The following is a 19,054-nucleotide window of genomic DNA, read 5'->3' as shown; positions in this document are numbered from 1 at the left end:
TTCAGCGACCGCCTATAGGAAGCGGCAGTGCTCCGCCCCGCCCCGCCCCCGCCCGGCAGTTTGAAGGAGAGCGGCGGTTGGGAACCGGTCGCGGCCGCGGCGCGAGGACGGAGCGGGTGAGGTGCGGCTCCGCGCGGGGGGTGCCGGCCGGCCGGGAGCCGCCCCGTGCTCGTGCCGTGCCGTATCGTGCCGTATCGTGTCGTATCGTGTCGTGCCCCGGCAGCCCTCGGCGCCCCAGGCCCGGCCCCGTCCCCCCGCAGGCCGTAACGCAGCACCGCTACTTTTAAGGCCAACAGGAATTTATAAAAATCGCAAGGAAAAACGCATTTAAACCAAACCCGCGCAAAAAGCCGCCCTTCAGCGGCCCCCCCCCGGCCCCTCCCCCGTGCACAGGCGCTTGGCCGCCCGCTCGGCCTGCCCGCGGCCCCTGCGCAGGCACTGCTGGATGCGGGACTCCAGGCCCTCGCACCGGGGCCGCTCCAGCAGCGGTCTGTAGGCCCGGGCACGGACACCTTCCACAAAGCTGCTGGCCTGGTTGTGCACCGGAGGCTTCAGGTCTCCCCAGAGCACAGGGGCGGCATTCCCCGGGTCTGAAAAAGAAATTGAAACACACAGCGCTCTGCGGAAGCCGCAGCCCGAGGTTGGACAGGTGATGCTGCTGGGTGAGGAGCTGGCTGGAGGGCTGGGCCCAGAGCGGGGTAATGGAGCTAAATCCAGCTGGTGACCGGGCACCAGTGGTTCCCCGTGGGTCGGTGCTGGGGCCGGCCCTGTTTAATATCTCTGTGGATGATCTGGACGAGGGAATTGAGTGCAACCTCAGTACGTTTGCAGATGACACCAAGTTGGGAGGAGGTGTCGGTCTGCCAGGGTGTAGGAAGGGCCTACAGAGGGATCTGGCCAGGCTGATGGATGGGCTGAAGCCAATGGAACAATGAGATCAAGTGCTGGGCTCAGTTTGGATATTAGGAAAAATTTCTTGGCAGAAGGAGTAGTGAGATATTGGAACAGGGATGTGGTGGAGTCACCAGCCCTGAAGGGGTTCAGAAAAGTAGAGATGTGGCACCGAGGGACGTGGTCAGTGGGTCAGTGGGCATGGTGGGGATGGGCTGATGGTTGGACTTGATGATCTTAAGAGGTCTTTTCCAACCTTAATGATTGTACGAACGACGCTTTCAACAATATTTGAATACCTACTTGTTTGGAACAATTCTGCCATCTCTTACCTTTCCCTGCAGCCATGGGAGCAGCGTCCAGGCCTCGTAACATGTTGTGCAGCACTTGAGTCTTGATGGCGTAGCTGGCCCAGAGCTGCTGCAGGTGGGTAACATTGAACTCCTGCACTTCCGGGTCATAATGCCACTGGATGTTCTCAAACTCACAGTCATACAGGACCAAGGGGAACTCCACAGCCATACTAGGAAAAAGGAGAGAAGGCGTTACAAACAGGCATGCTAGCGAATGGCTGTGATAGGAAAGGGTCACTGCCTTAATGCAACAGCACAGCAGCCTGCCCATTCTGCTAATAACAGTGCTGCCTTTCACAAAAATGCTTTTCTGAATTAATTTTTACCAAATACAAAGGGTTAAGACCATCAATAACTTGTCCAGGAGCACAGCAACAAGAAAATCAGATCCTTAAGGCTATCTCACGGAGATGCCAGCAGTTTGCTTTCTTGCTATGCAGCCTGGGAGGTTGCTGCCCATACCTGTACTGTGGTTTTCGAGGGTTCTTCTCCACGTCCAACAGCTCGTCGATGATCTCTGGGCCCTCCATCCTTTGTCCAATCAGGAAGAGGATGGCCATCATGCAGCGCACTTGGTGGTAGAGGAATGCCTGTCCTGTCACCTCGAACTGGCACAGTCGGAAAGGGTCCCGCAGGCCACCTTCAGCTCCCCCATCCACCCACGTTACCTGGGCGCTGAGAATTGTTCTCTGGAAGTTGATGACGCCATTGGCCACGTCCATTTTGCAGAGGTTCCGGAAGTCGTGCGTCCCCACATAGCGCTGGGCTGCAGTGTGCATGAGGGCCACGTCCAGGTCTGCACAGGGGAAGAAGTAGCGGTAGGTCCTCTTGAGACAGCTGAACCGGGCACTGAAGTCTGGCTCCACGGGGGCCCAGGCCAGCACACGGATGTCAGGTGGGAGCACCCTGTTCAGAATGTGAGTGTAGCGGAGCTCTTCCTCAGATTTACTGCTTTTTCCCTCCGAATCACCCGTGCAACCATTTAGTTTCTTTTCCTCCGAGAGGTTAGAGCGAAGATCTAGGGAAATCACCTGCAAAATTGTGAAAACTAGGATTAGGTGGTGGATGGGCGTATTCAGTGTGTAAAGCCAAGTCTTCCTACACCTCTGCCTTGCATTTTGAAATGAATTCAGGATCTCCTACAGAGGAAGGTATCTTAAATCAGTCTCTTACCACTCCTTCCTGTGGGTAAAACTGCAAATGCCTCTGCTGAGCTTCCTAGCAGATGCTATAGATTCCTTTAATAAATCAGAAAAAGTTGCAAACTGCCTACATAGCATGGTCTCTAAATGGCTTCAGTCTGCAGGATACACATGTGCTTTTTTTTTTTTTTTTTTTTTTTAATGGAGTTCATAACTTGAACCCATTACCAGCCGAACAGGCTTGGAATTGTGGTGTGGAAACAAGTGAATTAACACTGCAAGTCCGTGAGCATATCTAACTGTGCAAGAAAAGGTGGCCCACACCCTTACTTTGTGTGGTTTGCTTCATGAACTAGAGCAAGTGAGTGATGCAGGCTAAAACCACCCTACCATGGCAAAAGCTGGGGCAGGCCTGCTCCCTGAGCACAAGCAGGAGGGGAAGAGGAGGAAAGCAAAGCCACCATAAGGATCTGTGAGGAGGCTGAGCTTCCCTGATGGTTCCCTGCCACTGTGTGGGCCAGCTGCTCCTTTTCCTCTAGCTCCCACTCCCTCACTCTCTTCCGCTGGCTGCAGCTCTCCTCAGACCCTTCCACACAGGGACTCAGTTTTCTCACTCTGTGGGAAGCATTCCCATTATTTTGCTGGGCTGTTAAGGCAGATGAGAGGGGTCTGCCAAGCACTGCAGTTGGCACAAGAGCAATATCTATATAGGCAGAGGAAGGGGCAGCTCCCCTTTCTGGCAACTCTGAGCTGGACTGACAGCTGACCCGACTCAGGAAATGGCAGCCTGAAATGCATTTCATCCTCTCCAAACAGCTCCAGTAAACAATTAGTGTCTGAAAAGTGTTTTAAAAAACAAATTCAACCTGCACTGTCACACAGTGAGCACTTGGCTCGTTGTCATTGACCAGTAACCCCATGAGATCTCCATCCTGAGTTCTACCACCCCCAGTGGAACCCATAAATCCATCCTGACCTGTCCAAAGGCACTGACTCCTTTGTCTGTCCGTCCACAGCGGTGATAGTTGGAGGTCTGTCTATTATCTACCAGCCGTGTCTTCTTCAGGGCTTCAAACAGCTTCTCTTCAATCGTGTTGCTGGTGTTCTCCTGGCTGGCAAAGCCTTGGTACCCCCAGCCGAGGTAGGCGATCCTCAGTGCCACGTGCCTGCGGCTGTGGGCACTGAAATCAAATGGCCGCTGCTGCTGCTTCTTGGATTTCCTGGAGGTCGAAGGGGTGTCCTTCACTGCAGTGCCCTCCTTCCCCTCTGACAACTTCTCTTGCAGCTGCTTCACCTCCTCCTCCAGGTCCTGCACCCTCCTCAGGAGCTGTTCTCGATCTGTGGCCCAGCTCCCATTGGCCATAGTGAGTCTCTTGGAGTCTTTAGCTGGTGGCTGGCAGCTCCTCAGGGCCTGCAAAGAAAGGAGGAAATCTGTGTTTCTACCTTTTTCTGCCTTTGCAGAATTGTTATCTGCACAATAATTCTTTAGCTTCTTTTTAATCACTCAGTGTGCCCAGAAGCACACAGTAACTGTCAGGGGTGCTTGGCTGAGATGATACACTTTGACTCAAGGCTGCAAATCTCTTTGGTGCTTTTAATCACGCATCTTCCTTCAGCCACCGCTGTCAGCAGCTCTGCTCTGGCAGCCCAGCACGGCGGCAGCTCATTCCCACATTTCCTGTGCAAAGCTGTCATGGAGCGGTTCCCATTCTCGCTGTGTTCAGCTAGCATCAACACTTCAGACAGCCTGCTAACAGCTACCAGTCATCCCGCAGCACCATCTGCTCGAACGTTTCGTAATGGCATCACTGCCACACGATTAAAACTTGCATTTCTAAACCCGTTTAATGGCATAAAGATAGCCCCAAACCTGCAGGCTTCAGTGGGAACACTGTCCATATCCCTTTTGCAGCCAATCCTTCTGCCTTACCTCAATCACACAACTCAGCCTGAAGCTTTGCCTTTAGGCTATGATAGCCAATCTCTAAACAAACACTTTTTCCTTGTCTATGGAAATAAAAACACCCTTTTTTTGATGTCTTTAGTCACAACTAGGTACCGTGTTTTTGAGAGAACATACTGGTTTGCACAAAGGGAAAATCATTAATATATCTGCCCAAGGCTTACAGTCACAGAGCGTACTGTGTCTGCCCTGCACTTGTCCATCATTTCATCGAACCTTCATATGCAATGTAATGCAATTTATGTGTGCCATGTACAACGCTGTACATAAGTTGTCTATAGGCAACTTCTTCTCTGGTTTGATGGAGCCTGAATCAGCACCACAAACCTGAGAAGTTTCAGGGTGGAGAAGAGCCAGAGTCAGACTTCACAGAGCCCCCTTCAGCCAACTTGAATGCACTGCAAGATATTAACCAAATTTCTTTTTGCAGGGTCCAACCAGCCCAGCAGAAACCATGGAGAACAGGCTGGAAGCAGACAGGCATTCATGTGCTGCTCTGAGTGATGAGGAGCTGGAAGGAGGCAGCGAGGGCCATGGAGCAGAAGGGGCACCTCTGTGCTGCAGTGCCTACACTGCGCTCACAGGGCTGCAGCCAGCCCGACCTCCATCCGAAGGGTTCCCCTGTGCAGAGCCCAGCGCTGCACCATGGTGCCCCAAGGGCTCGAGGAGGCAGGTGATGAAGAGGAAGGTGCTGAGGCGGAGACCTGACGGAGGAGTCCAGGTCTGTGACGAATCGATCACCAGACTGCCAGAGAGCACGGCCATGTGGAACCTGACACAGCAAATGCTTCAGCTGAGCACCGGTCCAGATGACAGCCTCTCCGAGGGGGAAATCGAGATGAGCAGCAGTTTTTTCCAACAGTTCCCCCCAGAGCCTTCCTATCAGCATCAGGGCGCTGAGTGCGATCCTCCCTTCCTTCTCAGGGTTGTGCAGAGCCAGAGTCCTCCCACCTCTCACTGCACAGCCACAACAGTGCAGCCCAAGTCCTTCATTCCCCCCAGGTTGGAGACGCTGCGTCAAAACCGCAGCAAAAGCGACCGGGTGGCCAAATATTTTGAGTACAAGCGAGAGTGGGAGCGGTTCCCTGTGCCAGGTGAGGACCAGCACAAGGACGTGCGCTGCAGCATTCGGGGGCGGATGCTCGCACAGCACAGCCACCCCAGCAAACCGCAGCACACCTACGTCCCCAACACCTACACGGTGCCCACGGACAAGAAGAGGGCTGCCCTGCGCTGGGAAGTGCGCTGGGACCTGGCGAATGGCCTCATCCCCAGGAAAAACACCCCGTTCTGACGTCATCCTAGATGCTCTCCTCTTCCATCCAGGACTCAACTACTCTGGAAATCTTTCTGTTTATATAAGCGTGTTGATTGTAGCGTAAAACTTCTCCCAGCTCCCCAGGTTATTGGATTTTGGACATCCGTACTTCGCTGCTACACTGTTAGAAAGCTTCACTCTGAGTCACTGCTGGAAAGCCGAGGAAGCAGACAGGGAAAAGCCACTCAAACTGCATAACGAAGCGAGAGCTGTGATTTTTAAGTTGGAATGCTGCTGCTCCCCCGGACGGGGGCTGTGTGAGCTGTGTGATGTAGGGCAACTCGGCAACGTACTTCAATAAAGCGTGTCAGAAGGCCCATCGGAGTTGCGCGTTAAATGGAACCACGTGGCGCGGAGTCCTCCGGAACCGCCGCCCCGCCGCGCTCCAAGCGCCGCTTTTTCACCCCTTTCCTGACCTTCGCGGCGCGCATTTACGCCGTGCGGCGATTCCAGCTCCGGCTGGGATCGGAAGCGCCGACCCGAAAGGCCGAACCGCCCCGCGCTGCCCCACAACCCCCGCCCGTACCTGAGCCACCGCCGCCACTTCCGGTGCCGGTGCCGCTGCCCCGGAAGTGCCCGCCCCGCCGCGCGCCCGTCATGAATATTCACGACTGTTGAATATTCATGCGAACCGTCTTTAAACAGCCGTTCAGCTCCCATTTAGGCCCAGCCTAGGATTTAAAAATCCCCCTTGTCGTTTCCCCCACGCAGGCAGTGCTCCCTCTGTGCCCCGCGCAGGCGGGGCGGTTCTGTCCCAAAAGGGCTTTGCTTCCCCATTTCATCCCGCGCCCCGCCGCCAGGGGGCGCTGCCGGCCTTCGCTCTGCACGCAGCCGCCGCGCGCGCCCTCAGCCCCGCCCCCTCCCAGCCCCGTTCCCACGGCGGGGGGGGCGGTTAATGCGCTTCGTAATGCTTGTGAGCATCTTTGCTGTTGTCTCCTCGTGCTTCTTAATGAGCCGTTTAACACGCGTGTTGTCAAGTCCGCTGTGAGTGTGGGAATGACGTTTCAAAATGCTGCTAACGAATAACACAGAGCAGCGCGGTGCGGGCGGCCGCAGGGGGCGGGTCGGCCTGACCGGGGAAAAGGGGGAAAAGAGCCAAAAACCCAAAGCCAAAAGAAACCCGCGCTCGTGTCCCCCTCCTAAGCAAACAGACCAGAAGAAAGCAAACAACGCCTGCGGGTGCTCTCTTAAGTCAGCTGCGCAGGGCTGCCAAAAGGCGTCTGAAAGCACAAAGGGCAGCGCTGCAACGCAGGGCCAGTGCCTGGCGGCCGTGCCCACGTGTTGGCTGTGCCCACGTGTTTGTTGGCTGCCCCCAGGGCGGCTGTCCCACTCACGCCGCCCCACCACAAACCCTCACCCAGGGCGGTGCTGCAGAAGAGGCACCAGCAAAAGTGCGAAAGCTGAGGGTGAATTTGGGAGGGGTGAATAATAACTGACTGGGAGAGGATAACTGGGGGATGAACCCCCTTTTTTGAGGGGCGTTGCGGCTGCCCCATGGGTGCAGTGGGATGCAGCCCCGTCACACACACTGCAGACCCCCCTGCAGGGCAGCCCCGTCCCCTCCCGGCGCTGCCTTCCTGTGCCGCCGCCCCCCATCAATGTTTCATGGCCTGCAGAGAGCAGGAGATGAAATATCAAACCCCGCTCGGTGCCACGCGTCTGCTGCGTGTTCAAAGCCCCCGTTATTGCTACAAAGTGGGGGTCAGACTGGATTTACCTCTTGTAAGGAGAAAAATGGGAAGAGGGAGGGATTGGCCACCTGTGGGGACTTCTTGGAGGAGGGACAGGTGGCAATGGCTCGTGCCATGAGTGCACCCATCCTCGTGCCTGGCACGGGGACAGCCAGATTGCAGCGGCGTTGGGTTTCTGCTGTCATTTCATTAATAATTAAAGATTAATCAGGGCCAATCCGGGGAAACCCGAGAGGAGGTCGGGCTGGGGAGCGCAGCGCAGCACGGGGGGCTCCCGGCATGGAGCGCTGGGGGGGCCCCTGGCTGCTCTCCCTGCTGCCGCTGATGGCGGTGGGTGAGTGCCGGGGTCCTCGTGGCACGGAGGGATGGAGCCGCGCCGCCGAGACGCGGCCAACACAGCGCACCTCTCCCCAGGCCAGCCGCTGGACGCCGGCTCTGCAGCCTACGAGGAGCGGACGGTGACGGGGATACGGGGCCGGGCGGTGGAGCTGAGCTGCGGGCTGGCAGCGCCGGCCGTGGTCTTCTGGAGCTTCGCGGCGATGGGGAGCGCGGGGCCGCCGCGGGCCGTGGCGGTGGGCTCCGGGCCGGAGGTGGCGGTGGCTCCTGGCGCGGGCGCGCTGGGCCGGGTCACGCTGCGCAACGGCACTCTGGAGCTGCGGGAGCTGCGGACGGCCGCCGCCGGGCGCTTCCTCTGCCAGGGGCTCTTCCCGGAGTGGGGCCGGCTCCGTGTGGGATACGCCGCCGTGATGCTGCGTGTGCTGGGTAAGGTCTCCCTCCTGCCAGCGCTCCGCGCGGCTCCCCTCGCCGACAGCCCGCACTGCTGCGTGCTGATAGACCATGAGGAGCCCCGCTGGGCAATGAAGTGCCCCACTGGCCAACACAACTCTGCACTCAACAAAGTAGCAACCCGCTGGCCAACCCCATTGCCTTGCCCACCAGCCACATAGCAGCTCATTAGCCACCTCCTATCTCCCTCCCTTGGCCAACCTGGTGTCCCGCTAGCCAACATGTGGACTCACTGACTCATACACATTCACTAGCCCACTAGCCACAGAATGTCAGAACTGGAAAGGGCACAACTGGATAAGGAAGGAGGGATGCAGCTGCTCTGGGCAGGGGGCTGGTGGCTTTGGGGACGCTCATGGCCCGGTACCCTCAGTGCCCGTCTCCAAACCTTTCGTGCGGCTGACGGCGGCGGCGGCAGCGGAGGGGACAGAGGTGGCCCTGACGTGCACTGTGCGGGAGGGGACGGCACCGCTCAGCTTCTCCTGGCAGCACCGGGAGCCCCATGGAAGACTCCTGGCAGCCCCCATGGGGCTGGGAGGCTCTGGGGCAGAGCTGCTCCTGGCACCTGCCAACCGCAGCCATGCTGGCTGGTACGCCTGCACTGCCCGCAATGAGGTCAACAACCGCACCAGTGAGCCCGTCTACCTTGACATCGTCTGTGAGTGCCCCGGGGCATGGCTCTGCTTCCCAGGGGGCCCTAAGGTGGGGGAGATTTTTCACCAGACCGGGGCAGCCCCAAGGGTTAAGATGCCACCACGATGCAGGTATGGCCACCTGGGTGCCTCCATGGCCACCAAGTGCCACATTGATCAGATGCACCAATGGCCATCATCCATCAACATCATAGTGCCTCTATGGCGACCAAGTACCATGCCTCCAAGGTGTATCTGTGGCCATCGTTCACCACCATCATGGTACCTCTATGGCTGGCACTGTGCCACCAAGGCCACTGTTCCCTGTGGTCCATCCATGGGCACCATGTATCATAGTGTGTTCACAGCCACTGTCCTGCATCACTTCTAAGGAGGTTTCATGGGTCAGGTTTCCACCAGTGGGAAGATGCCCTGATTAGAGCTGCGTCCCCTCAGCAGTGATGTCCCATGGCTAAAGGGCTCTGTGTCCCTGCAGATGGCCCTGATGAGCCGGCCATCAGCGTGGAGCCCTTCTCCCCGGAGCAGGGCAGCTTCTCTGCGGGCGAGCGGGAGGACGTGGTGCTGAGCTGCCTGGCGCCCTCCAACCCCCCCAGCCGTTACATCTGGCTGCACAATGGCTCCCAGGTGCACGTTGGCCAGACCTTTGTCATGTCGGCCATTGCCCGGGGCCAGGCGGGCACCTACACCTGCCTGGCTGAGAACACCCACCTCCAAACGCGCACCCAGGCCACCATCGTCCTCACCGTATACTGTAAGTACTGTGGCCCTGGCCCGGCGTGGTGACAACACGGTGCCTGGTGAGGATGTGGGCGGGAAGTACGTGATGGCACGATGAGGATGTTGGGGTGATGGCATGGAGGGGCCCCGCGGTGACAGCTCTATGCCCCACACAGATCCACCGGCTGGGAGCCCCAGCTGCTCTGCTCTGGCCACTGCTGACCTGCGGGACGTGGCCCTTCGGTGCCGTTGGCTGGGGGGATTCCCTCCAGCCCGGCTGCGCTGGGTGGGCCCTAGGGAGGAGGAGCGGGAGGAGGAGGAGGAGGAGCATGAAGAGGGGGCAGCGGGGCCCAGCTTTTCCATGGCCACCAGCATCGTGCCAGGGGCGGCCACGAGGAACGGCAGCTCCTTCGCCTGCGTGGCCACGCACCCTGCGCTGCGGGAGGGGGCTGTGTGCAGGACCACTCTGTGTGAGTGTGGACACATCCCCAAACTCCCACGTCCCTAAATTCCCCTCACCCTATTGCCCTTCAATCCACGTGCTATGGCTGCACTGCAGAGCACCCCAAAATGAAGCTGCATTGGCTGCCCCTTGCTACCCCAGCACTTTCTGGGGACAAAGGCAGGCAGGATGCGGCTCACCCCACCACCTGTCTCTTCCCAGGGATCCCGGCAGGCAGCCCCACATGCATGGCTGCGGCCACCAAGCATGACGAATACGTGATGCTGCGGTGCCGCTGGGAGGGGGGCACGCCGCCGGCCACGCTGCGCTGGTGGGACGGCCGGGGCCGGGCGCTGGGTGCCCCCACACCATCAGCCACTGTCCTGGTGCTGAGCACCGATACCAGCCTGAGGGGCCAGGACTTCGTCTGCGTAGCCGCGCACCCACTGCGAGCCGCCAGCACCGAGTGCCGCCTCCGGCTGGGTAAGAGAGAACGTCCCCGTGTGCTGTCCCCATCGTCGTGCCACGCCGGCCGAAGGCATGCCATCAGCAGCCCCTCTCTCTGCGCAGATGTCCCCGAGCTGGAGGTGGAGCGCGGCGAGGTGGCGGTGCTGGAGGGCGGCGAGGCACGGCTGGCGTGCCGGCAGCGCGGCGGCACCGAGCTGGGTGCCGAGATGGGCTGGTACGACCCGCAGGAGCGCGAGGTGCCGGCGGGCACCACCAAGTACCGGCTGGAGCGCGGCGGGGCGTGGGCCAACCTCACCGTGCGCGATGCCGAGTGGCCGCAGGACGGTGGCACGTACCGCTGTGCCGCCGCCAACAGCGTGGGCACCGCCAGTCTCCCCGTCCGCCTCCGCGTGGATCGTGAGTCCCGGGGACGCGGCACGCATCCCCTGGTGCGCGGGGAGGCGAGCTGTCCCACGGAGCGCCGTCTCGCCGCAGGGTACCCGGCCCCTCCCAACGTCACCATCAGCAAGCTGCGGTACACGCGGGCGCGCACCGAGGTGCGGCTGCAGTGGCGGACGCAGGGCGCGGGCAACCTGACCGGCTTCGTGGTGCAGCGGCGGCCGGCCAAGAAGCCCCAGCGCCGCGTGCCAGGCCCTTGGGAAACGGCCGCTGGAGACATCGAGCCGCACTCCCGCGACCGGCGCCTGGGGGGGCTCGACCCCCGCGTGGTCTATGCCTTCCGCGTCCTGGCTGTCAACCACCGCACGGCCGGGCACCCCTCCGAGGTGCAGACGCCAGGTGAAGCGGGCACGGGACAGCATGCCGTGCTCCTCCGGCGTCCTTGGGTGGTGCCAGGCACCGGTAGGGGCTACAGAACACACCGGGGCTGACTGCCTGTAGGCAGAGCAGGGAGTAAGCAGAGAAACACTGAACTGCACCCCAGCGTGAGCAGCCATCAGTAGGTTTCAGAGCAAACAAGTGCAGGCTTCCGTCTTTCTCCTCCGTTTGTGCCAGGGATGCTCGGTGCTCCCCCAGCTCCCTTCACTCCTGGTACCTCCGCACCATCCTGGCTGTTCCTCACCTCCTCACCTCCCCCATCCCAACGGCCTGATTTGCACTGCTCTCTTCCAGCTGAGCCGCCCTTCGAGGCGCTCCCGGCCGTGACTGGGGCAGCAGTGATGGGGATGCTGGTGGCCACCTCCATGTCTCTGCTGGCTGTGCACTACATCGCTCGCCATCGGGACCGCCTGCCACGTGAGTGTTGGGGGCCTCAACAGGGGGCAAAACCCCAACACCCCCATCTGACGTCCGTCTGTCCATTCATAGGGCTGCACGAGCTGCTGTTCCGCATGTGAGTGCCTCAACCCTTGCCATGCACCCAGCCCTCTCCTGCATCTCGTTGCTCACCTGAGAGTCCCATGCCCCCAGGGCTGGCCCCGATGCGCCACAGCTTGCTGAGGATGCCAACGTGGCTGTGAGCACAGAGGATGGAGAAGGACAGGGACAGGAGGAGCCAGGTGGCCCCAGCACAGCAGCCATGGAAGGTAGAAGGTGGGCAGAGCCACCAGAGTGGTGGTACAGCCTGGTGCCACTGAGGCTCTCCATCCCATCCCATTGCAGAAGAGCCACGCTCAGCCCCACCAGGTGATCCTGCGGATGACGCACCGGTGGAGGTCAGCATCACGGTGACAGCCATGCCTTGAGCATGGCACACTCCTGAGACACCCCTCCTCCTCACTGCTGCTGTTCCTGGGGGATGAGAGCTGGGATGTGGCAACAGCACCCCTTGGACAGCCCCATCCTCCTGCACTGTGCTGTACCCCACTGCTTCCTTTGCCTCAATAAAGGCTGCAAGAAAGCAGATGCAGTGGGGATCTTCTTCCACAAAGCCTCAGTCTGGGTGGGGAGGGAGCAGAGGGACTGCAAACCCAGGAATGGGGACCCCAGGAGGCAAGGGTGAAGCTGTGGAATTCTCAGCCTTTACCCTTTATGAGGAAAGGGGCTTCACCCACAGGAAATGTCCCCACATCACCCCTCCTGGGACCCGACTGTCATTAACCCGTGGCTGCTGGTGCTGGGCTGCAGGTAAAGCGCCACAGAGGAAATCTTTTGGGCTGCTTTATTGTGCTCCAACATGGACTGCCAGCAAACCAGGGCCTGGCTCTGCTGCTCTGCAGTGGGGGGAGATGCATCACTGCTCCCAGGGAGCAGGAGGAGCTGGGATGGTTGGGGCAGGGGAGACTTCTGCCTGGAGAGCATGGAGGAGGCGGCCCTCAGCTTTGTGTTTATGCAAGAGAGGGGAGGTCCTGGCACTGCCCTGCATCTCGTGAACGATCCGCCCAACCTCAGCGCAGTGCCGCACCGGCACCAATCACCACTCTGCCATCCCATCGAGCAGCAGCATTCACTTTAATATTTATCAAACCACCAAAACAAAACAAAAAAAAAACCAACACGCAACAACTACATCATTCCAACACATGTGCAATTTCCAAAGAAATATCACATCTTCTTCGGAAAATAGAGTGTATTTACCCACATGCCAACAAGCACACATCTGGAGCGCAGCACAGCACAGCACTGCAGCAGCGATGCGTTCAGAGGTACACGGAGGAACACAGAGAGGTTTGTCCATTTTTTTCTCTAAAGGCCCAAAGATGGGGAGAAAAGGGGCTGATGCACACAGGGTTGTTGAACTCGGTGCTTGGGGAAAGCAGGGAGCTGCAAGGCGCCGGGAGCCCAGCAGAGCTCGCTGCTGGTTCTGGGAAAGAGAGGAGCACTGCCAAAGCCACAGGGAAGGATGGGGTTTGGGTGGGCAAAGCAGAGCAGAGGGAGGAGCGGGGCTGTGCACGCAGCCTGAAGGCAGGGTGCTCCCGTGGGATCGGCGGGAGGTTTGGAGTTGGGCACATGGAGGTGGCAGCACGCACCGAAACCCTACAGTGAAAGCAGAGCTCAGACACATTTTAAAATAAAATACAATAAATGGAAGACAAACACTTAAAACAGTGTCACTCACTATAAATAAAGCAGCCTGCAGAGAGGTGCAGCTGACAGGGCAGATCGCAGCCCCCCACATCCATCGCTGCCCGCCCGGCTCAGCCCACGGCCCCGCTCCATCTGACACCAGAGCTGCTCCATCCGACCGAGCTCACACCAGCATCCTGCGTCGGCATCAAGAAAGCAGAGCAGCAAATCCGGGGAAGGGTACTGCCCTCATGTGGTGCTTGTTGGGTAGCTTTGCCTCCCTCTGGCACGCGCTCAGTCTTGCAGACATGAGAACTAAAGCGTGCAGAGGGGAGAAACCACGGCACGCAGCACAGCATCGCCGCCAGGCTCTGGGCATAAAGCATAACCAGAATCCTACCTGCATGGTAGCCCAGCTCCGAGCCAACACGCTCTCTATTTACGGGCTCTATTTATAAAGCACATAACACGTTATTTTGCACCTCCGTGCTGTACACAGAGCAGACATTCAGTGCGGAACGGAGCTTTGGGTCGGGCACGGCTCCGAGCCGCACCTGCAGCGCTCCGCCCCCCCCAGCCCCTTCCTGCTCAGCCCGGGCTGCACGTGGAGCCGTGGGCAGCTGTAATGGTGATGAAGGCACCCAGCAGCCGGGGCTACGCGCTGCTTTCTGGAAAGAGTGCTTTACGAGCACAGCTTCATTGCATTTAGTCTGATTAAATTTGGAAGGAAAAAACCACAACCAACCACCAAAAAACCACGGCTGCAGCACCTCCACGTGCTGCACGGCACAGCACAGCCAAGCAGTGCTGATCCCCTTCTGCCCACTCCCAGCAGAGCAGTCTGAGTGCAGCCCAACCCAGCGCAGCCCCGCGCACCCAAAGCACCATTAAAGCCTCTCAGCAGCGCTCCTCTGCCGGCTCCATGGAACACACACTGCACATTTCCCATCGTTGTTCTTTATATTATTACCAATCTTTTTTGTTTATATACACAGAACCAGGCTAGTTTCACGGTGCGTGGGAAAAAAAGGAATCTCAAGGCATAAATAATATAAAAAGGCAACCATTTAAAAACAAGATACATTCATATGACACTACTACAAAAAATAAATAGTGACTCTCTCTGTTATAATTAAGGCCCCTCCATCAGTCCCTCCAGCGCTCCCCTCAGCTCTCCTGCAGCGGTGGCTGCCCAGAACCATGCAGTGTTGCAGTCCAGCCCGCTTTGTCCCTGCAGTCCTTGGGCACAGGCTGCAGAACCAGCGGGCTCCAGCTCAGAACGTGGTTTGGTGTTTCTGAGAGCGCACAGCTGTCACCTGCAAAGCAAGAGCAACGTGCTTTCAGCTCGAAGGCCTCATGAGCACACAGGAAATTCGGGTTACCGATCTTGGCAAAGCTTTCTGAGTGGGTTTACTCCCATAAAACCCTGAGGAAGCGTTGGGCAACAGCACAGCGCCTCGGCTCTACCCGAGCACATTGATGCTGCTATCCAAGAGGTTGGGATGACACGGCCCAGCTGCATCCCCCTGCTGCCCTCACCTCCAGCGTGGCTTTAGGCCACCCCAGATGCAGTAGGGAACGTGCAGTACCTCAGCCCCAGGTCTGCGTTGGGACCCCCTTGTGTCTGCTGTGGGCACAGGCAGCGACCAGCCGCAGCCTCACCACCTGCAGTGCGTCTGCAGGGTGAGCTCGTTTAGAGGCATCAGTCAGGAAAAGCACACTCAACTTCACCACCACTAGTCTGCAGGAGGTGGAACACAGCCCTTTTTCCAAAGGCCAGCTCTTTTGCGAGCCTAATTACCCGTCTCTGTGTTTAATTAAGGGCCATTTCTGCAGTGTCCCCGCGCCGGGTGCCGCCCATCCCCGCCTCACCATCCGTGTGCTCCACGCAGAGCGGCCCGGCGCTGCGCCTGCAGCAGGGCTGAGGGCTGGGCGGCTGCTCGGCTGTCTCCATGCTGTCCTCCTCCACCCGCCCGCCGTGCTCGGGGATGCTGGAGGCCAAACACATGGCAACCATGATGTGGCTCAGGGGCTTCATCTCCAGGCTGTCCTGCTGGTACGGAGCGACGATGGGCACGAGGGGCAGCGCACTGCTGCTGAAAGTGCCGTTGGCTTTGGTGAAACACCTGAGGATGTGCCACAACCACAGAGTATTAAGGAAGGAAAAGACCTCTCAGATCACAAAGCCCAACCCACCCCGACTGTGCCCACTGCCCACGACCCTCAGTGCCACATCCCCACAGCTCTGGGACACCCCCAGGGACGGTGACCCCCCTCCCTGGGCAGCTGTGCAGTGCAGCACTGCTCTTTGGAGGAGAGATTGTTCCTCATATCCAGCATGAGTGGGATACCAGGAGTTGCTGTGAGCCCTGATCGTCTGCACGTTCTCCCTTTCTACCACTCAACTTAGCATGAGAAACTGTGATTTTTAAGTACTTCACCATGTGTTATTTACTGTAGGGATCTTGCCAAGTGAGTTCTGAATGTATTTTTGGATCAATCCTAACATTAAGAGAAGGATCAAGCGTTTCTTCTCCCAACAGACAGCTGGAAACACTGCAAACATTTGCTCAGTTGCTTCCCCTGTCCGCTGTGACCCGACCATTGACTTGCAGGTCTCCACCAGGGCAGCCCCACACGGCGGCCTTTCGCCGCCAACAGAAAGAGCTCAGGTTTGAAACCCAAGCAGCAAACCAAAGTGCCTTGGGAAACAAATGCTGAAGTGTTATCAGAGTGGATGCAAACTACAAAAATACACTCAGCACCATAAAGGCAAAATCCCGAGTGGTGCAGCTCAGATCGCGACCCTGTGAGACACACAAGGGCTGTGAAATCAGAGTTAGCCTGCGAAATGAATTGTTATAGCCAAGGCATTTAACCTTCAACAGAAAGCAGCTCGAGGCCTTAACAGACACACAGCCATTGCAGCAGGCAGGGAAAATGCCTGCAGTGTTTGCAGCTCCACTAACAATGTAGACTCAGCGAACATTTATACAAGCAAATCCTACGCACGACAGCCCAAAATCACACTTCACTGTGGTTTTATAGAAAACCATAATTACCACAAAAGTAAAAGGTTCACTTGTATAGCTGCCATAGACCAGGAAAGCACCCCCCAGTGCGCTCCCTGATGGGTACACAGGTAGAGCAGAAGCAAGGAGCCCAGAATGCAATGCAGTGCTGCCACCGTGTCCGTCTCACCTGTCCTGCAGTGCTCTTCCATCCCTGTCTGCCCGAACCCAGCCCCGACCCCAGCGCTGAGCTATGGACGGAGCACAGCTCTGTGCTACATGTGAGCCCAGCACGACTCCCAGGCACTCAAGGGAAGGCTGAACAGGCTTCCAACTCCACGCACAGACCATAAGCCACGTGCCAAACGGACACAACTCAGAGCATCTCTTTGCTGCCAAGCATAAATAGAAAAGTGGCCTGCCCTGCTTTCCCCCCCTGACGAGCCCATCCATCTCACCACACATCGCTGTTTATTGCTGCTTACTGCACTGCTCAGAGCTGGCACCCACACAGCCCACGTGGGCTGCGAGCCCTCACCGTGTGCGACCCTGCATGTTTCCCCCTACGACTGCTGGAAGGATTCCTTTCCAGAGTGCTTTTCCCCCCAGATGAGCTGAAGCGACAGTGCCACCTCCAGCCAGCACAGAGCTCTCCGGCCCCCGACCCGTCCTGCTGTGCCCACCGACCCCACAGTGCCATCGGGGCAGGGATGGAGCGCCTTCATGGCACTCACAGCTCCCCGCTCCGTCCTTCCGCCCTGAGCCGCCTCCAGATCATTATTCCAAGTACCAAAATACCACAAAAGCCACTGAAGAATCCACATGAAACACATCTGGGCTTCAAACAAATCCATTTATTAGTTTGCATTTCTTTCCACAGAGGTTTTGACTACACTCACTCATTATTTAAAAAATTCTTAGAGAAACCCATTTAAGATGTTTGGTTTTGCATGTTTATGGGACTTTCTTTTTAAAGACACAGAGGTCAGTGCAGCGCTTTGTATTACTCCACTGGCTTGAATGGAGCTCCAAGACAGCAGTTCAGCTTTTTTAGCCTAAAAACCACATTCTGACGGAAACTGGCCATGGGCGTGCCCAGAGTGAGCAGCAGTGGAAAATCTCTGCTGCAGAAAACACGCCTTGCATCGATTCTCAGCACTACAGTCCTACCAGCCATCGTGCACAGCCCTCCAACCCGAAGGGCTGTTCGCTTGGGACGTGTGTGCAGATCTGTGATGGGAACACAGCCTGTGCCAAAGGGAACCTGCAGGGAGCAGAACTGCTCGGAAACCACTGAGGACCCGGAGAACATCAGTGCAAAAGCACCAGAGAACCACAGCAAAACCAAATCTGTTTGAGCCCTGATGCAATCGGCACAAATCACGCTCATCTCCCTGGCTTTGTCCACCACAGCAAAGTGGGAGTCCACAACCTGGCAGCCCCCTCCTCTGGCAGGCATCCACGAGCAACAACCAAAGACCAGAGGATTCCATGCTGTAACAGTGGAACCCCTCCATGGTCGGTGCTGGAACTCGCTGTGCTCACAGCTCTAAAGTGTGCTTGGACTTAAAAAGTCACTGCATGCCCACACCTCCAACAACACCGAGGCAAAGCCGGGCCCATCACCCCACTGCCCCCCATGCACCCCTCTGTGTGCCCCATCCCTCCAGAGCTGCAGCTGGGGGGGACAGCTTGTGTCACACAGAGCAGGGCTGAGAAGTCAAAGTTCAGCCACTGCTGATGGCCCACTGGGAGGAACATCACAGTCGCGTGGGATGGAGCTCATTCTCTCCTTTTTCTTAAGAAAAAAGAGTAATTAAGAATGTAAATATGCTTAAAACTGGGAAGCAGGCTATTAATTCCAGCGTAACACACACAACGTGTTCCAAATGGCAGCCAGTTGTGCACATCCCACTCACTGCTGTTACTGCTGTCGGTTTGCAGTGACGGCCGCTCCGTCCCCACTGGTGTCACAGCTCTGCTCAGCGCAGCCCATCCCCCCCCTGAGACCACCACAGCCCACCCCTCTGCGTCCCTCAGCACACAGCCCCACGGCCTGGGACAGCCCCGGGGTGACCCCCGATCCCTGCACGCCTGTTACGGGAGGATGGAGCATTTCGATGCCATTTTGAGCTCTATTTTCAGAGGTAAAACCACAAAGACGAAGCATGCAAGTTTTCAGCCTTTGGGAACGGCTGAACTCCAGCTCAGCTCCTTTGGACACACGCCGGAGGGCAAATGCCAGCTTTAATAAGAAAGAAAATTCAAAATATGACTGAGAAGACCCCACATTTACCCCTCAACCTGTCCAGAACGTCCGACTGTCAGCCCTTAATAACCAGAGATCCCCTCAGAAGCCTGGAAGGCAGCACGTCCTCCACAAGGAGGGCATCCTGCTGGGAGTGCCCAGCTCCCCCAGCTCCCCCCCGTGGCACACAGCAGATCCCCTCCCCACAAACCCACCCTCCGCCCCCCCCACGCTCACCTGTTGTTGTTCCTGCAGTTCCTGCAGCTGATGCACTCGGGGGGTTCCGCCTGGGGCAGCGCCGCACGCAGCCCCCCGCCCTGCAGGGAGACAGCGGTCAGCACAGCTGGGAGCAGCACCTCAGAGCCCCCAGCCCTGCACCCCGACCCCAGCCCTGCACCCCGACCCCCAGCCCTGCCCTGCCCAGCCCT

The 19,054-nt window shown here is 58.1% G+C and overlaps 4 protein-coding genes across 13 annotated transcripts in view; 2 read left to right on the top strand and 2 right to left on the bottom strand.

The window, feature by feature from the left end:
• Positions 1 to 20: 20 nt before the first annotated feature.
• Positions 21 to 5,984, top strand: HYLS1 (HYLS1 centriolar and ciliogenesis associated). 6 transcript variants are annotated; one of them, XM_090123717.1, is made up of 3 exons: positions 21 to 116; positions 1,236 to 1,317; positions 4,780 to 5,984. In XM_090123717.1, exon 3 carries the CDS (start codon positions 4,804 to 4,806, stop codon positions 5,641 to 5,643), a length of 840 nt encoding a protein of 279 aa, XP_089979843.1. In that variant the 5' UTR covers positions 21 to 116; positions 1,236 to 1,317; positions 4,780 to 4,803; the 3' UTR covers positions 5,644 to 5,984. The 6 variants fall into 6 exon arrangements, with proteins under 6 accessions (XP_089979843.1, XP_031455560.2, XP_031455561.2 ...); XM_031599700.2 differs by having other exon boundaries at positions 21 to 121; XM_031599701.2 differs by lacking the exon at positions 21 to 116 and adding an exon at positions 541 to 649.
• PUS3 (pseudouridine synthase 3) lies at positions 118 to 6,451 on the bottom strand. The gene is made up of 5 exons (XM_031599690.2): positions 6,194 to 6,451; positions 3,363 to 3,797; positions 1,707 to 2,275; positions 1,224 to 1,414; positions 118 to 590 (listed from the first exon to the last, which is right to left on the bottom strand). The coding sequence occupies exons 2-5, from the start codon at positions 3,747 to 3,749 to the stop codon at positions 358 to 360; spliced, it is 1,380 nt and encodes a 459-aa protein (XP_031455550.2). The 5' UTR covers positions 3,750 to 3,797; positions 6,194 to 6,451; the 3' UTR covers positions 118 to 357.
• Positions 6,452 to 7,637: 1,186 nt separating this feature from the next.
• VSIG10L2 (V-set and immunoglobulin domain containing 10 like 2) lies at positions 7,638 to 12,325 on the top strand. Its single transcript, XM_090123719.1, has 10 exons — positions 7,638 to 7,692; positions 7,773 to 8,120; positions 8,518 to 8,802; positions 9,273 to 9,548; positions 9,691 to 9,984; positions 10,179 to 10,820; positions 10,899 to 11,201; positions 11,535 to 11,657; positions 11,730 to 11,754; positions 11,832 to 12,325. The coding sequence occupies exons 1-10, from the start codon at positions 7,638 to 7,640 to the stop codon at positions 12,049 to 12,051; spliced, it is 2,571 nt and encodes an 856-aa protein (XP_089979845.1). The 3' UTR covers positions 12,052 to 12,325.
• Positions 12,326 to 12,777: 452 nt separating this feature from the next.
• CDON (cell adhesion associated, oncogene regulated) overlaps positions 12,778 to 19,054 on the bottom strand; it is a 40,105-nt gene continuing 33,828 nt past the window's right edge. For 4 of the 5 annotated variants that reach the window (XM_090123337.1, XM_031599705.2, XM_090123336.1 and 1 more), the window contains 3 exons: positions 18,864 to 18,943; positions 15,240 to 15,493; positions 12,778 to 14,683 (listed from right to left, as the gene is read on the bottom strand). In XM_090123337.1, the coding sequence (XP_089979463.1) occupies positions 14,535 to 14,683; positions 15,240 to 15,493; positions 18,864 to 18,943 (483 nt within the window). In that variant the 3' untranslated portion in view covers positions 12,778 to 14,534. The other variant, XM_031599707.2, reaches the window with a different exon arrangement.

The sequence above is a fragment of the Phasianus colchicus genome, chromosome 23 (genome assembly GCF_987193195.1).
Source record: "Phasianus colchicus chromosome 23, bPhaCol1.hap1.1, whole genome shotgun sequence".
Lineage (NCBI taxonomy): Eukaryota > Metazoa > Chordata > Aves > Galliformes > Phasianidae > Phasianus > Phasianus colchicus.
This window is presented reverse-complemented; position numbering and strand designations above follow the sequence as displayed.

Coding starts and splice junctions, on each gene's coding strand:
- PUS3 (XM_031599690.2), bottom strand. CDS start 3,749: ATGGCCAATGGGAGCTGGGCCACAGATCGAGAACAGCTCCTGAGGAGG. Junction 2,276..3,362: donor GAGTCAGTGCCTTTGGACAG/GTCAGGATGGAT, acceptor ACAATTTTGCAG/GTGATTTCCCTAGATCTTCG. Junction 1,415..1,706: donor CCTCGAAAACCACAGTACAG/GTATGGGCAGCA, acceptor CCTTTTTCCTAG/TATGGCTGTGGAGTTCCCCT.
- HYLS1 (XM_090123717.1), top strand. CDS start 4,804: ATGGAGAACAGGCTGGAAGCAGACAGGCATTCATGTGCTGCTCTGAGT.
- VSIG10L2 (XM_090123719.1), top strand. CDS start 7,638: ATGGAGCGCTGGGGGGGCCCCTGGCTGCTCTCCCTGCTGCCGCTGATG. Junction 10,821..10,898: donor CGTCCGCCTCCGCGTGGATC/GTGAGTCCCGGG, acceptor GTCTCGCCGCAG/GGTACCCGGCCCCTCCCAAC. Junction 11,658..11,729: donor CCATCGGGACCGCCTGCCAC/GTGAGTGTTGGG, acceptor GTCCATTCATAG/GGCTGCACGAGCTGCTGTTC.